Raw genomic sequence first — 16,864 nt, 5'->3', positions numbered from 1 at the left:
CAACTTTCCTGAATTCAGGTATTAGTTTCAATAGTTTTTTGGTGGATTCTTTAGGGTTTTTTGTGTATAATATGTTATCTGCAAATAGAGTTTAACTTCTTTCTTACCAATTTGGACACCTTTTATCTCTTTGTGTTGACCGATTGCTGTGGGTAGGATCTTCAGTACTATGTTATGTTGAATGAATGTGGTAAGAGTTGGTATCCTTGTCTTGTTCCCAATCTTAGAGGAAAAGCTTTCAGCTTTTCCCTATTATGATGTTGGCTGTGGGTTTATTGTATATGGCCTTTATTGTGTTGAAGTATATACCCTCCCTCTACCCATTTTGTTAAAAGTTTTTATCATGAATAGATGTTGAATTGAGATGATCATGTGGTTCTTATCCTTCTTTTTGTTAATATGGTATGTGATATTGATTGGTTTACTAATATGTTACCATCCTTGCATTGCTGGAATAAATCCCTCTTGGTCATGATGGATGATCTTTTTCATGTACTTTTGAATACGGTTTGCTAATATTTTGTTGAGTATTTTTACATCTTTGTTCATTAGGGATATTGGTCTGTAATTTTCATTTTTTTATGGTATCTTTGTCTGGTTTTGGTATTAGAGTGATGCTGGCCTCATAGAATTTTGGAAGTACTCCCTCTTCTACTTTTTTGAATGCTTTTAGAAGGATGGGTATTAGCTCTTCTTTAAATGTTGAGTAGAGTTCAGCTGTGAAGCTGTCTGGACTGTGAATTTTGTTTTTTGATTACCAGTATGATTTCATTTCTGGTAATTGGTCTGCTCCAGATTTACTGTTTCTTTCTGGGTCAGTCTTGGAAGATTGTATTTTTCTAGGAAACTGTCCATTTCTTCCAAGTTGTCCAATTTACTGGCATATAATTTTTCACAGATATTCTCTAATGATTCTTTGTATTTCTATGGCATCTGTTGTGACTTTTCCTTCTTTGTTTCTGATCCTGTTTATGTGTGTACACTCTCTTTTTTTTTCTTGATAGGTCTGGCTAAGGGTTTATCTATTTTGTTTATTTTCTCAAAGAACCAACTCCTGGTTTCATTGATTTTTTTTCTATTGTTTTATTCTTCTCTATTTTATTTATTTCTGCTCCGATCTTTATTATGTCCCTCTTTCTACTAACTTTGGGGTTTCATTTGTTCTTTTTCTAGTTTCTTTAATTGTGACTTTAGACTGTTAATTTGAGATTGTTTTTGTTTCTTGAGGTAAGCCTGTATTGCTATATACTTTGCTCTTAGAACTGCCTTTGCTGCATCCCACAGATTTTGGGCTGTTGTGTTTTTGTTTTCATTTGTCTCCATGTAGTGCTTGATTTCTGCTTTAATTTGTTCATTGATCCATTAATTATTTAGAAGCATGTTGTTTAGCCTCCATGTGTTTGTAAGTCTTTGTTTTCTTTGCATATTTTATTTCTAGTGTCATACTGTGTGGTCTGAGAAGCTGCTTGATATAATTTCAATCTTTCTGAATTTATTGGTGCTTTTCTTTGGCATAGTAGGTGATCTATTATTCTGGAGAACATTCCGTATACACTTGAGAAAATGTATATCCTTCTGCTTTTGGTTGGAGTGTTCTACAGACATCTGTTAAGTCCATTTGACCTAATGTATTGTTCAGTGCCTCTGTTTCCTTACTTACTTTCTGTCTGGTTGATCTGTCGGTGTGAGTTGTGCGTTAAAAGTCTCCTAAGATGAATGTGTTGGAGTCTATTTCCTGTTTTAATTCTGTTACTTTGTTTTACATATTTAGGTGCTCCTATATTGGGTTCATAGATTTTTATAATTGTGATATCCTCTTGTTGGACTGACCCCTTTATCATTACGTAATGTCTTTCTTTGTCTCTTGTTATTTTGTTTTGAAATCTATTTTGTTTGATATAAGTACTGCTGTTCCTGCTTTTTTCTCCTTGTTATTTGCATGAAAGATATTTTTCCATCCTTTTACTTTTAGTCTGTGTATGTGTTTGGGTCAGAAATGAGTCTCTTGTAGGTAGCTTATAGATGGGTCTTTATTTTTTTATCCATTATGCCACTCTGTGTCTTTTGATTGGTGCATCCAGTCCATTTACATTTAAGGTGATTATTAATAGATATGTACTTATTGCCATTTTATTGTTTTCTGGCTGTTTTTCATATCTCCTCTCTGTTCCTTTCCTTCTTCCTTATACTCTTGTTGTTGGTGGTTTTCTTTAGTGTTGAAATTGGATTTCTCTTTTTCTAATATATTTATTTTTGTGTGTGTGTATTTGTTGTAGGCTTTAGTTTTGTGGTTACCACAAGTTCAAGGATAGCTTCTTTACTATACAATACAATAATCTATCTCAAATTTCTGATTACTCTATTTCAAACACAATCTTTTTTTTTCTTCTTCCTCCTCCTCCTCCACATTTTTCATATGGGGTGTCATAATCTGCACTTTTTGTGTATCCCTTGACTAATTTTCTATATAGTTGTTATTGCTTCTTTTGTTTTGTTTTAATTTTGTACTTACTTGGTAATTAATTGGTCTGCTACCTTTGCTGTGGTTTGTTTTCACTGGTGGTTTAGCCTTAGGGTCATTTCCATCTATAGCAGTTCCTGTAACGTATCTTGTAAGACTGGCTTAGTGGTGGTGAATTCTTCCAACTGTTGTTTATCTGTAAATTGTTTAATACCTGCTTCAAATTTAAATGATAATCTTGCCAGGTAGAGGATTCTTTGTGGAGGTCCTTCTGTTTCAGTACATTAAATACATCATGCCACTCCTTCTGGCCTGTAGAGTTTCTGTTAAGAAGTCAGCTGGTAGCCTGATGGGAATTCCTTTATAAGTAATCTTTTTTTCTCTTTCTGGCTGCTTTCAACACATTCTCCTTGTCTTTGATCTTTGCCATTTTAATTATTATATGTCTTGATGTTGTCTTCCTTGGGTTCCTTTTGTTAGGAGATCTCTATGCTTCCATGACCTGAGTGTCTTTTTCTTTCCCCATATTGGGGAAGTTTTCAACAGTTATTTCCTTAAAGAGGCTTTCCATCCCTTTTTCTCTCTTCTTCTATTACCCCTATTATGTGACTATTGTTTTACTTGGATTGGTCACATAGCTCTCATCATTCTTTCATTCCTAGAGATCCTTTTTTTCTCTCTGTTCCTCAGCTTCTTTGTTTTTCTGTTCTCTAATTTCTGTTTCATTTCTGTCTCCTTTACATGATCTAATCTACTTTTAAATCCCTCCATTGTATTTTTCATTTCAGATACTGTATTCTTCAGTTCTGAGTGGCTCTTTCTCAGGTTTCCTATCTCTGTTGAAGTCTTGCCTGAGATCTTGAATACTTTTCTGTAAATCCGTGAGCATATTTGACTTTTATTTGGAAATCTTTATCAACAAGATTGGTGATCTCTTGCATTTAGCCCTCTTTCTGGGGTTCTGTCTTGTAGTTTTGTTTGGATCAAATTCTTCTGCCTGCTCATTTTGTCAGGAATTCTGTGTTTCTTCCTTTGTATTAGATGTCTCTGCTGTGCTTTCTGGTCCTTTCCTGTGTGGTCCTCTCTTGTTCCTTAGGTGTAGGGGGGTCTGTTCTACAGTCCTCAGGTGTTTTCAGGTCTAGTTGCATTTGCTGTATTTTCCTCTTATGTGTTTTTAGGAGGAGGTTTCCATCTTGCCTTCCTGTGCCACCATCTTTAATCCATTAATCCCCTTAAACAACTTTATTGAGCTATAATTTACATACCATAAAATTTAGCCATTGTAAGTGGATGATTTTGGTAAACTTCCATAATTGTGCAACCATTACCACAATCCTATTTTAGAAAATTTTCATCACCCAAAATTTGCAAATTTATCCTCACTCTCACCTTCAGGCCTAGGCAATAAACTATCAGCTTTCTGTCTCTACAAATTTGCCATTTCTAGACATTGTATATAAATGGAATCATACACTGTAGTCTTTTGAATCTGCTTCTTTCATTTTCCTTAGTGCTTTTGAGGTTCATCCATGTTGGTGCATTTATCAGTTCATTCCTTCAAATTGCTGAGTCTTACTCCATTGTACAGATATGCCACGTGTTTATCTAGTTACCTGGTTATTGGTCATTTGTATTGTTTCCTGTATTGGCTGTTATGAATAATGCTATAAACGTTATCAGACATAGCTTGCGTGGATGTGTTTTCATTTCTTTTGGGTAGGTTCTTAGGAGTGCAATTTCCAGATCATATGGTAAGTTTGTGTTAACTTAAGACAGTGCCAAGTTGTTTTCCTAAATGTCTGTACTATTTTACATTCCCAGTAGCAACCCATGAGCTCCATTTTTCTCCACATTGTAACCAATGCTTGGTATTGTCTGACTTTTTGATTATAGCTATTCTAACAGATATGCAGCAGTAGCTCATTGTTTTTTTAATTTGCATTTCCCTAATTACTAATGGTGTTCAGCATTTTTTCATGTGCGTAATTAACCATTCCTATATCATTTCCAGTGAAATATCTATTCAAATCTTTTGCCCATTTTGGGGGTCCATTTTAAACATTGGATTGTTTGTAAGCATTCTTTATATTGTATATAAAAGTCCTTTACCATGTATGAGTTGCAAAAATTTTTTTCTGATCTGTAGCTTGCAGTAGATTTTATTTTTTAGGATAGTTTTGGGTTCAGAGCAAAACAGCAGATAGTATGTCCCCTGTCCCCACACATGCACAGCTTCCCCCACTGTCGACATCCCCCACCAGATTGATAGGCTTATTACAATTGATAAAGCTACATTAGCACATAATTATCACCCAAAATGTGGCTTATCTTTTCATTTTCTTAGTGATGTTTTCTGAAGTGGGAAAGTTCTTAATTTTGATGATATTTTACCAATTTTTTCTTTTATGGGTTGTGCTTTTGATGTATCTGAGAACTCTATGCCACCAAAGTTCATTATTTTCTCCTGTTTTCTTCCTTGAAACTTTTAAAAGATTAAAGCAATAAATTGGTTCTTTCCTTTGTTAATCTTTTCTGAGTTTAAAAAGAATAGGTTAAAAAAAAGTAGGTGAATGGTGCTACATAACAGTAGCAGACACTTCAAAATAATGTTTTTCCTTTGACCTTGGATGATAATTTTCTACTGTGAATTAACCTTAAACTTAATTTTAGGGATTTCAGCTCCTTCTTTTCATTGTAATACTTGCATTTTGGGGTATGTAGCTCTGGGAGGAAGAGGGTTCATGGCCTGGGACAAGTTCCTCATGAATCTGGTGAAAATGAAGTAAGGCAAGGGGAAAGGCAGGTTGGGTTAAAGGGGTTTCTTTCTTACAGCTTGCTCGGGTTTGCTGGCCAGGCCTGAAACTGTCCATCCCCTCCAGCCACGGTGCCTGCTCCCTTTCCCTGCCTGCCCCTTCCAGGAGGAACTCGATGGGCGGGTCCCTAGTGACTGGCAAACACCAGACTGATTACATACCAGGAGCAGAGGGAAGGAGGAAATGCCCGTTTTCTCTCTGTCCCTTGCTCTGGGTGGACGGGAGGCTGTGCCATGGTAAACATCCATTGGGATGTAATGGACTAAGGCCAGGTGGGAAATTCTGGAATTTCTGGGTGAAAACTGCCATTTACCCTACGGGGTGTATCTGTTAAGTTTGAAAATAATTTTCACATCTGTTTTTTGTTTATCTTCATTGTTTAGTTAGATTTTCTGTAAGATGTTAGGAAAAAGGCAGTCCATATTCATACTAATGCGAGCCTGGCTAATGGCTCTTAACCCTCTCAGAGGGGGATATACATTTTAAAAGGATTCATAAGCTAATTCTCTTAACTGGTAGAACTTCACCTGAACAAAATTTGTTGTAATGTGGGGAAAATAACTGAGGTTAGGCTTATTAATATATAGACATGCTGTTTCTGCTTGAGCCCTATTTCCAGGATTGGGTCTTTTGAGGGGTCCTGCTTTTTTCTGGAAGTTCAGGTTCTCTAAACAACTCCTCGTAACTTGTTAAATCTGTTAAATCATAGGATAAGGAAGCAGAGGCTCAAGTTTAATAGTCTGCCTAATAAATTCAACCTTTTCTGATAAAGGTCAATGCAGGTTCTTACTTAAAACTGTTTTAGGTTGCATTAACAAATATGTAGTCACACATATTCAAGACACTCTTGTATCCACAGGTTGCTCTGCTGTGCTCCATCTCCTTCTCCTAAAGATGCATCCTGACTTATCTCCACACTTGCACACTGAAGAATGCAACGTCTTGATTAACTTGCTTAAGGAATGTCACAAAAATGTAAGAGTTCAGAAAAATGACCATAAAGCAACAACAACCCTTAGCACCACACACTGATGTTAAGTGTTCTCTCCATTAATGGAAGGGAATAGTAGTATCTCAGTAATGGGTCTAAGCTAATCTTGCACGTGATGCTTGTGATTTTTCAGAAACCATCTCCTTTCATGATTAGTAAAAATCGAGAATAATCATTTGTTAGGGAACTTCTGAAATAATATATAAAGGTTAGAATCCATGTTCTTAAATAAAATACTTTCCCTTTTCTAACTATGGGGTTGCTAGAACAAAATTATGTTCTGCTCTGACTCTTCCAATCATAATGGAATTATTCTAAGAATTTTCTCTTTCTTGCTGTTTGCAATTCTGTGTTTAAAGGAAATTGAAACATTTTTATAATTAGATATTAAATAGATTTAAATTATGATGGGCCTAATTTGACAGGTTTATTTAATACTGTGGAATGGAAATAAATTCCATGGTTAAAATCAAAATAGAAAAGAAACCCATTTTGGGAATTTATTAAATTAAGCTGATATTTTTACAGATATCAAATATTTACCTTTTTTTTATATTTGATTCATGATACAGTTATAAGGAGTATTTGTTTTTAACTTTGCATGATATATTACTTTCTTCATAATATTCATAAACTATAGATATATCAAATTACAGTAATAGTAAATATCATTTAAATGAGTAAAATTTTAAGACTTAAAGTAAGGTAGTAATAACCATGGCCTGTGAAGTCAGGTATTGATGACAATATACTTTAGGCAAACTGTTTTTACCGTACATGTAGATCAAGAATTAATGTTAAGTCTTTTTAACTTTAGCCATTTTATGAGTGTGTAGCAGTGTCTTATTTGATTTTGAATTATATTTCCCTGATGGTGAGTGATTTTGAGCATCTTTTCATGTACTTCTTGGCCATTCACATAAAGTTTTTTGCCTGTATTTAAAAGTTGGGTTGTTTGTCTTACTCGTTATAAGGATTCTTTTTATTATTTGGCATAACAAGTCTTTTTCTGATAAGTGTATTGTGAATGTTTTCTCCTAGTCTGTGGCATCCTTCTTCATTTTCCTAAGGATGTGTTTCAAAGAGCAGTTTGTAGGTTTGATGAAGTCTAATATACCAGTTTTTTCTTTTACTGTTTGTGTTTTTCATGGTCTAAGGGTCTTTGTGTATTTCTTGGTTGCAAAGATTTTCTCCTGTTTTTTCTTCTGAAGTTTTCTAGCATTTAGGCCTGTGATTCATTTCATTGAATTTTTGTGTATGGTGTGAGGTGTGAGTCAAGGTTTCTTACTTTGCCTCTGGATACTCGGTTATGCCAACACCATTTGTTCAAGAGGCTATCCTTTCCCCACTAAGTGACCTGGATGCCTTTGTCACAGTTGGACCAGGTGTGATGGGTTCTAATTCTGGACTCTCTACTCTGTCCTACCGATTTATATGTCTGTTCTCAATTTTCCAGTTAATTCCAGTGTTATCTTACCGGGGCCAACCTAGTCCCATGACCAGTTTGTCTTCCTCTCTGTCCTTATTTACTTCCCATATTGCATCTAGAGTGATCTCTAAACATAAGTTTAATAGTTGTTCCCTTTTAATGGCTCCTTTTGTCTAGAGAATAAAATAGACATTTTTTACTTTGTGTTTCAAGGCCGTCATGTCTTCTTCTTACCTCTGGGGCTTACCACTCTCCTTCAGCTCCGTCCTCCTCCCGCCTGTTCCTGCATGTTCTTTTCTTCAGTTGTACTGGAGCATTTTTCTCCCTTCTAATCCTTTGTACTTGCTGGTTCCTTTGCTTAACTTAGAACCTTCTTCGCTGTCTCCACTTCGAGCTGCTAGCCCAGGTTTTACCCTGCAGGTTTTATTCAGCCTAATATGTCATGTCATCTTCCTTTTCTCCTTTCCTGACCTGGATTCTCTTGGTATAGTCACTCTGTACTCCAATAATATCATACATAAAACATTTCCTACCTTATGGCCGCTGTTCTCACCCCTTTTTGGTCTCAGGGATCCTTTATCCTCAACAATTATTGAGGACCCCAAGAGCTTTTGTTCCTGTGGGCTATATCTGCCAGTATTTACTGAATTAGAATTTAAAACTGAGAAATTTTTAAGTATTAAATTACTTAAAAATACAATAATAAGCCCATTACAGGTGAAGAGTGACATTGCTTTTGCATTTTTGACAGTCTTTTTAATGTCCGGCTTCATAGAATATACTGGGTTCTCATATCTGTCTCCATTTTCAATCTGTGGTGAGATTATACTTTGGAAAATTTTACTGTATCCCTGTGAAGGGATGAAAGTGAGCGAAACAAATGAGATCTTAGATTATTGGGGAAATAGTTTTTACTTTGTGTGTACCCAGGGAAGGTCTTGGGAGCTCCTGGGTGTCCCTGGACTACACTTTGAGAATCACTGCTTTATAATAACCACTTCACTATTCCCTCTGTGAGAGTAGGGCCCAGGTCCATCTTGCTTGCTACTGTATCCTTCGTGCCTGGGACATTGCCGTCAAGACTTGGATTAGTTGATTCATTTTTTCACTCAATTGTCAGCCAATTTGGTTCTCAAGAAACAGACATCAGGCACTAGAGGCTTATGCAGGAGAATTGCAGTCCACTGGCATTTCTTTTATCAGTTTCACTGGGGCATTTTGGGTCTGTTTGCATATAAAGTCACAAGAGTGTAATTCTCATTTGTGCCTAATGTTGAGGTGAAAGCAAAATACAAATTAGTTTTTATCTTGGATTTAAAAATATATATGTATATGGGATGATATAAATAAGTATAAACTAAACTATGAAATGCCACCTTGTATTCTAAAAGTTTAATCCTTTCTGTTAATTTCCCTTGACGAGAACATGTGTGAAAACTCATGGTCCCTGTTTGTTTGTTGTCAAGGGTGTAGTTTAAGAAAAATACCCAGGAAATATTTATCCTGAAAAGGTCATTGGGTAACCAGTAGGAGATTTTAGTCTACCTGAAATGCTTGCCAGAAAAACTGACAATTTATTTGATGTGGCCAGAAAAGTACATATAAAGTGGCAGAAAAAAAAAGAAATAGCATGAGGCATAGCTTACTAATTATGTGTTGTCTGGTTTCCATGAAAGCCTTAATTAGAAAAAGAAGAGATGTGCTTATTATTACAAGTACAAGTTCAGCGTTTATGGCATGTCATTATAAGACGTGCTTTCTGACCACCCTTAAAAATCAGGGTGTGCAAATGCACTAATGAAGCCCTACCAAGATTCGCATTCTTGACTTCGGTCTTCATCTTATCTGCTTTGGAGCACACACAGTTTTTGCCATGAGAATAGTCATAGGACTTGAAACCACTTAAGACACTTTAATTTTTGCTTTTCAAACAAAGCAGACTTTGAACTTCAGAAATAGATCTCCTGATATTGTGAATTAGTGGCTTATTTATATGGCCCATATAGACTATCTAATAATAGTGTTAATGTGTTTCTGATGTATTTTGATGACATTTTGAATGGAGGCAAATGAGAAAATGGCTTTGACACCCATTTATTAAGTAACTCTTCTACGGGACAGAGTGCTCTTGAAGGAAGTTACTGGCCATGCTAGTGTGGTTGTCCTGCACTTTGATATCACTTCCTGTGATAGAGGATGGGCTGTGCTGTGACTTTAACATGCCCTCAAAGAAAGGGGTATTTTGGAAATAAAATTGTTTGCACTCTTTCATTGTGGGCTTTTGGCAGGTTAAATGGCTTCCCTATTACCAAACAAGTTTTTTTATTTTCCATTTCTACTTACAGAACATTCATCCCTCCTTTGTAGGAAGGCTTGGAGAAGCCTGTTTATTTTTATGTTTTAAACTTGTGATTAAATTATTTGCCTATTAATAAGGTAACACATTAAACCCAGTTCTATAGGAATAAGTACCTCTATGTGCCAGAGACCTTAGCATATTATGGGATGAAATATTTTACCTCTTTTCTTCCTTTTAGCACAGCTTTCTGAAATTTTTTGGTCATTGCAATGATCTAGATCGGGAGATGAGAAAATGCTTGAAGAATGAGGTAAGAAAAAATGTTAGCTGAAATGGTTGAACAAAAGAACAAAATATTTTGGAACAATATTATATATTATTAGATTTTTTCCCAGATTTTAGTATGACAGAGAAAAATGATGTTATATTTATATGTCCTCCCCTAAAACCAAGAGGAGAAATGAAAGCTTCTTCTGGGGACAGTTTCAGACATTACCATTATTTTGCATGCACATAAAATGAAACAACTTCCTTATTATAATCACTGTAACTCCTCTGGTTGAACTTTGATGAGAAATTGAATCTCTGTTCAGTAGAAAGATTAATGTCAGTCAGCTATTAGCTGTAGCAGGTACCTAAAACTGTTGGCCTCAGTTTTCCTTACATAACCTGGGGAAGCTACGCTTAGGCTCTTACCAGCTTTAAAATTTCGAATTTCTTTATAACTATGGTATGTTCAAGCCATAGGGATCTAGTTTGACTTATTTGGGAAGACTCATTTCCTGAGCCCAGGTTTAGGTATGACTTCGACTTGGGCAAATAGCCAAAGTACCTACTACTCTATTGTCTTTTTTACAGATACTGCTTATCAAGCAGAGAGCATTTTAAATTTTGAAAAGAAAATTCCATTTCTGTTCTCTACATCAGAAGTTTTATGTCCAGAACCATTAAAAATAGATAGCTACTAAGAATCTGTTTTCCAGTTTTCTTTCTCTTTCTGTACTTTTGAACATTTTTTCCCTTTCAGCTTCATATTGAAAGGTATTAGGTACAATATTTGAATCTGTCCTTTTTTGTATTTTTCACTTAGGGTTTTTTTTTTGTCTTCCTAGAAACCCTTTCCAATGTCTTTACTGTTTGAAGAACTTTCTGTGGTTTTGACTTAAGGAAGATAATTTTCTTTGTGAGCACAAGCGTGTATGTGTGTAAGGGTTTTAAACTGATTTTTGAAGAGAGTTTTTCCTTCATGAGATAAGGCTAGTTTATATGGAAACTAAACCTGGGGCTTTGGTCCTGTTTTCATAAGACTATGGGAAAGAAAAACCCGTATGATATTATTTGGCATAGCTGTTTATTTCTCACAAGCTTTTGGTTGTGTGAGATAGCTTTTTTCCTAGGTTTAGATTTTTTTCTCTTTATAGTTCAATAATTGTGCCATTGGTTTGGTGATTAGATTGTCATGAAATTTTCTTCCCACGTGTTCCTGAGCTGTTAGTGACTATTTGGCAGAATATTGTAGATGTTTTTCTTATTTTGTCTGAGTTTATTTTCATATAAATTTCACATTTTCTCCTTGACTTATTTCTAAGTCCTCTCTGTAGTTTTTTTTTTTTTTTTTTTGAGAGGGCATCTCTCATATTTATTGATCAAATGGTTGTTAACAACAATAAAATTCTGTATAGGGGACTCAGTGCTCAATGCACAATCATTAATCCACCCCCAGCCTAATTCTCAACAGTCTCCAATCTTCTGAAGCATAACGAACAAGTTCTTACATGGTGAACGAATTCTTACATAGTGAATAAGTTCTTACATGGTGAATAGTACAGGGCAGTCATCACAAAAACTTTCGGTTTTGATCATTCATTATGAACTATAAATAATCAGGTCAAATATGAATATTTGTTTGATTTTTATACTTGATTTATATGTGAATCCCACGTTTCTCCCTTTATTATTATTATTATTATTTTTTTTTTTTTTAATAAAATGCTGAAGTGGTAGGTAGATGCAAGATAAAGGTAGAAAACATAGTTTAGTGTTGTAAGAGAGCAAATGTAGATGATCAGGTGTGTGCCTGTAGACTATGTGTTAATCCAAGCTAGATAAGGGCAATAAAACATCCACAGATGCAGAAGATTTCTCTCAAAACAGGGGGGGGTGAGGTTCTAAGCCTCACCTCTGTTGATCCCCAATTTCTCACCTGATGGCCCCCCTGCAACTGTGCCTGTCTTAGGTTGTTCCTCCCTTGAGGAATCTTACCCGTCTCTGGCTAACCAGTCATCTTCCGGGGCCATACAGGGAAATGTACAGTTGGTAAGTGAGAGAGAAGCAATATTGTTTGAAAAGGTTAGCTTTTTACTTCTTTGCAGATTTATGCCCTGTGGCTTCTATGCCCAGCACTTGTCTCGAGGTATCTTTACCACTTGGAGGAATTATGATACTCGGTGAATTCGATATGAGGCATGAATTCTATTTAAGGGTTGTGATTAAGAAGGAAGAAGAAAAGCTATAGAGATAGCAGACGGAGGAAAACATGGGAAGATTGGTTATTTCTTTGACATATCTTCTTGTAGAGTAACTTAAGCATGTATAGGTTTTAAACTACTAATTAAATTGTGCCACACATTAACATAATAGGAATGCAGTTACATAACCAAAGCAGATCTATAATTACCAGCCATCTCCAGTGAAGCCAAGAAAACCAGTTAGGCACCCTACTCATTTGTGAAAATTTGTCTATGATATAATGGATATTGTCCAACTGTACTTGAACAGTCTGAGAGAAATCAGACAAATTAAAACACCCCATTCCTGGGAACTGTTCACATCCCATATGTTCTTTTAACAGTAGATAGTCTGTATTTGTAAGATTTTGGAGCGCTACAACTTGCACTTCTCCTAATTCTTGGTTGAGTTCCAACAGTATAGATCCAGTCAAACTTGTTGTTTTACTGTATGCACAGGCCAGCTTAGATATCTCCTTCTTCATTCCAATGGCAAGTCCAGGAACCGGTGGGATGAATGCAGCTACAACTGCAGCATCGCCTGGATCTTTGTTGAGGTTTTTTGATGATCATCTTCCGGTATGACTCTTCCAGAGAGTGCTGATGTTGGAAGTTCTTCTTCATATCGTATCTTAGTTCATTTTCTGGGTAGCCAAATTAGGCTTTGATCCTCTGTAAAAAACACAAACAGACCCTTTGCCCACACTTTGATATGCCCTTTATACCATTGTGTAGAACTCATTGGAGGTCACTACACAGGAACTGCTTTTTTTTTTTTTAAGAGAAAGGAATATTATCAGAAAAGTGTACATCCATAGCCAATCATCTGACACCCTTTAAGTGATCAAAATTAAGGATATTTAAAGCATGCATTAATCATTGATTTACAGTTAGTTTTATCTCTCTGTGGTTTTATGTTGCTTCATTAACTGATTTAGAGATGCTTCTGTTTGTTCTTTCATCCTCAATCTTCTGAACTGTGCTCATTTATTTCCTCTCTGCTTTTAATGCTTTCTAGTTTACCATTTCTTGCTTCTAATGCTGTCATCTCTGCCATTTCCTCCCAGTGTCATATGAGTATTTCATTCCTTGAAGCTTTTAACTATAAGAAGTACTTCATTGCTTGAAGCTTTTAACTATACGAAGGGTCTCACCAATTCTATGGGGCCTCTTTTGCTGCTGCCTTTCTGTTTTTGTTCTTTTTATTGAAATAATCACTAATACTGTTTTTGCAGCATCCTCTTTTATCCCTTTTAATTGTTTTGTTTGGTTTGGCTTTTGGTTAATTGACCTTCCATTCCATCTGCATTGTTGGTGAAGTTTGGGGAATAACAACATAGTCATCCTTTTTTTTCCTTTTTTTTAATTTAGGGGCCATCTTGATTCCCTTTGGTGATATCTTAACAGATATTTTAATGGAGACTATGTCTTAATTTACTCTGTGGCCTGTATTTTTGGTCTCCTATAAAGTATTATCTTCTGAAGACTTACCCTCAGACCCTCTGCTGCCCAGATTGCTGGAGGTAGTGCAATTTATATGATTAAGGATCAGTTCAATATTTTTATTGAAAATAAAATCAAATATTTTTCTCAGAGCAGGTATCTCTCCATATTCTGGAATGGTGGCTTTTTGTTTCTTTTGAATAATTTTTAAGGCAATGAAATACCCTTTCCCCCAACAATTTTAAGAGGAAAATTAATGTATGACAGATAAAAGGGATGATTTTTGTTAAAGGGATCTGGTGTTTCATCTGCAATTTGAAGTGGACCTTTGATGAAGAAGGAAAGAAAAGCTGAGCAACTGCTATTCCGGAATATGCATTAGAACCCTTCACTCAAAACTTTAAACCTAGAAAACTTTTTGAGGACTCTCTGACCCAGCTCTTCCTATTTGAGCTTATTGGACCAGAAGATAAAGTGACTCAAAGTCATGAATCTCCACACCATTGTCTCAGGGGATCCTGTGAAGTCCCTGGTTAGCTCTCTACCACCCCTCTTTCGTTTCTGTGGCCGCCTTGCGTATCTCTGGCTTCTAAACAGTGTTGATGTTCACCTGTTCACATACACTGTTTTTTCAGCTTCAATTCACTTTTACTTTTTCTTTCCCCTTTGCCTGGGAATCCTTGATTCACCTTTAAGTATCTGTATTTGTGTATATAAGTCTGTAAACACATACATATAAAGACACAGTCAAGTTTCTCTGTTTTAAACAAGTGCTTTTTCTAAGTGCCAGGTTCTGTATTTCCTGTTACTTGTAATCTACTGGCCAGATCAGAATACTAGGCTGAAAACCTCCAAGGTGAAGACTGCATTTAGATCCTACTGACTACAGACATACAGGATTTGGGGAGAGTCAGGTTTGGTGACTGTTCATGATGAAAACATCCCGGAAATTCAGCTGACTAAGTTTCCATATGAATGAATAGGATAATATGGTTGCTAAGAGCCAGTTACTCTTTTAAAAGTATTTACGGAAATGAGTGTGTCTAGGTCATAAGAACTCATATGCCCCTTGTGGTCCGCATCTGTGAGACCATGTCAGGAGCACTGTGATTCTGATTGTGATATTTTTTTGTGAGGGTCATTGATTTTGTGATATAAAGCATTGAAGTGCTTTATAAAAAGCGATTTATAGTATATTAGAAAGCAGAAGCCATGTTCTGTGAACAGTTGTAGAAACCAATGATATTCAGCCTGAAAAAGTGGGTTTTCTGTAATCAGGTAATTGGAAAATTATAGTACGCAAGAAGAAATAGAGGGCAGTAGGAGAATTTGTAGGGAAACACTGAATTCAACATAAAAAACTTAAGGGCAAGTAGAAGTGTCCAATTATTAAGTAGGCCACCTCTTAAGGTAATGAGCACCTCATATCTAGAAGTGTTCAAGCAGAAGTTGGAGGACTTGATAGATTGTGAGCTCCTGGAGAATAGGCACAAAACTCGACCCTTTTAAATATTTTCTGAGTTCAGATATTGGGAGGAAATAAATTCAGTAAATACCTGTGTACAGGTTAGGGTATAGGTGCTATGTTGTGTGAATGAAATTGTGCTAGATAGCATTGTTCCTCTTAGATTCCACGAAATAAAAGACAAATAAGAATTTTGTTGGCAAAAACATTTTTATTTTTCAAATAAAAAAAACCCAACTTTAACCTAACTGGTATAAATGATGAAATAACCTGCTGTCTCTTTTCTCTCCCCTTCCTTTTTTCTTCCAGTACATTGAAAAGAGGACCAAGAGCAGGGAGCATGGCAGTGCGATGAGAAAGAGACTTTTTAATCCTGCAGAGGAATCTGAAAAATAAATTAAAGACATACCTCGTTTTGTTGCATTTTGTTTATTGTGCTTTGCAGATACCGTGTTCTTTACAAACTGAAGGTTTGTGGCAACCTTGTGCAAGCAAGTCCATTGGTGCCATTTTCCCAGCAGCATTTGTTCATGTTTGTGCCACATTTTGGTAATTCTTGCATTATTTAAACCTTTTCTTTATATTATACTTGTTAAGGCGATCTCTTATTAGTGATCTTTGATGTCACTGTCGTAATTGTTTTGGGGTGCCAGGAACTGTGCCGATATAAAACAGTGATTTTAACTGATAAATGTTTGTGTCTGTTCCACTGACCAGCCTTTCCCCTTCTCTCTCCTTCTTCTCTGGCCGTCCTAATTTCTGAGACATAATAATACCAAAATTAGTCCAGTTAAAAGCCCTTCAATATCCTCTAAGTGTCCGGGTGAAAGGAAGAGTCACACGTCTCTCACTTTAAATCAAAAGCTAGAAATGATTAAACTTAGTGAGGAAAGGCATGCTGAAAGCCAAGATAGGCCAAAAGCTAAGTTTCTTATGCCAAACCATTTGCCAAGTTAATGCAGAGGAAAAGTTCTTGAAGGAAATTAAAAGTGCTGTCCCAGTGAGCACATGGATGTGTGAAGAAAATGAAACAGCCTTATTGCCAATATGGAGAAGCCTTTAATGGGCTAGATAGCCACAGCATTCCCTTGAAACCAGAGTAAGGCCCTAACTTTCTTCAATTCTGTGGAGGCTGAGAGAGGTGAGGAAGCTACTGAAGAGAAGTTGGAAGCTAGCAGAGGTTGGTTCCTGAGAGTTGAGGAAAGAAGCCGTTTCCATAACATTCAAGTGCAAGGTGAAGCAGCAGTGCTGATGGAGAGGCTGCAGCAACATGGAGGCAAGACCTTCCACCAGCAGATTATAACTCACTGAAAGCTCAGTTGATGGTTAGCATTTTTTAGCAATAAAGTGTTCTTAAATTAAGGTGTGTACACTGTTTTTTAGATATGCATGGCACACTGAATAAACTGCAGTGTAAACAATAACTTTCATATGTACTGGGAAACCAAAAGATTGA

General features: G+C 36.1%; 1 protein-coding gene across 2 annotated transcripts in view; it reads left to right on the top strand.

The window, feature by feature from the left end:
• Window positions 1-15,821, top strand: part of CMC2 (C-X9-C motif containing 2) — a 32,065-nt gene extending 16,244 nt beyond the window's left edge. The window contains exons 2-5 of one of the 2 annotated variants that reach the window (XM_073226642.1): window positions 6,134-6,249; window positions 10,232-10,303; window positions 12,960-13,079; window positions 15,718-15,821. In XM_073226642.1, coding sequence (XP_073082743.1) covers window positions 6,169-6,249; window positions 10,232-10,303; window positions 12,960-13,079; window positions 15,718-15,804 — 360 coding nt within the window. In that variant the 5' untranslated portion in view covers window positions 6,134-6,168 and the 3' untranslated portion in view covers window positions 15,805-15,821. The remainder of the gene's footprint in view (window positions 1-6,133; window positions 6,250-10,231; window positions 10,304-12,959; window positions 13,080-15,717) is intronic. The other variant, XM_073226643.1, reaches the window with a different exon arrangement.
• Window positions 15,822-16,864: the final 1,043 nt, after the last annotated feature.

Source organism: Manis javanica, chromosome 17 (genome assembly GCF_040802235.1).
Source record: "Manis javanica isolate MJ-LG chromosome 17, MJ_LKY, whole genome shotgun sequence".
NCBI classification, from domain to species: Eukaryota; Metazoa; Chordata; class Mammalia; order Pholidota; family Manidae; genus Manis; species Manis javanica.
Note: the sequence above shows the minus strand (reverse complement) of the source record. Positions and strands in the feature narration are given on the sequence as shown.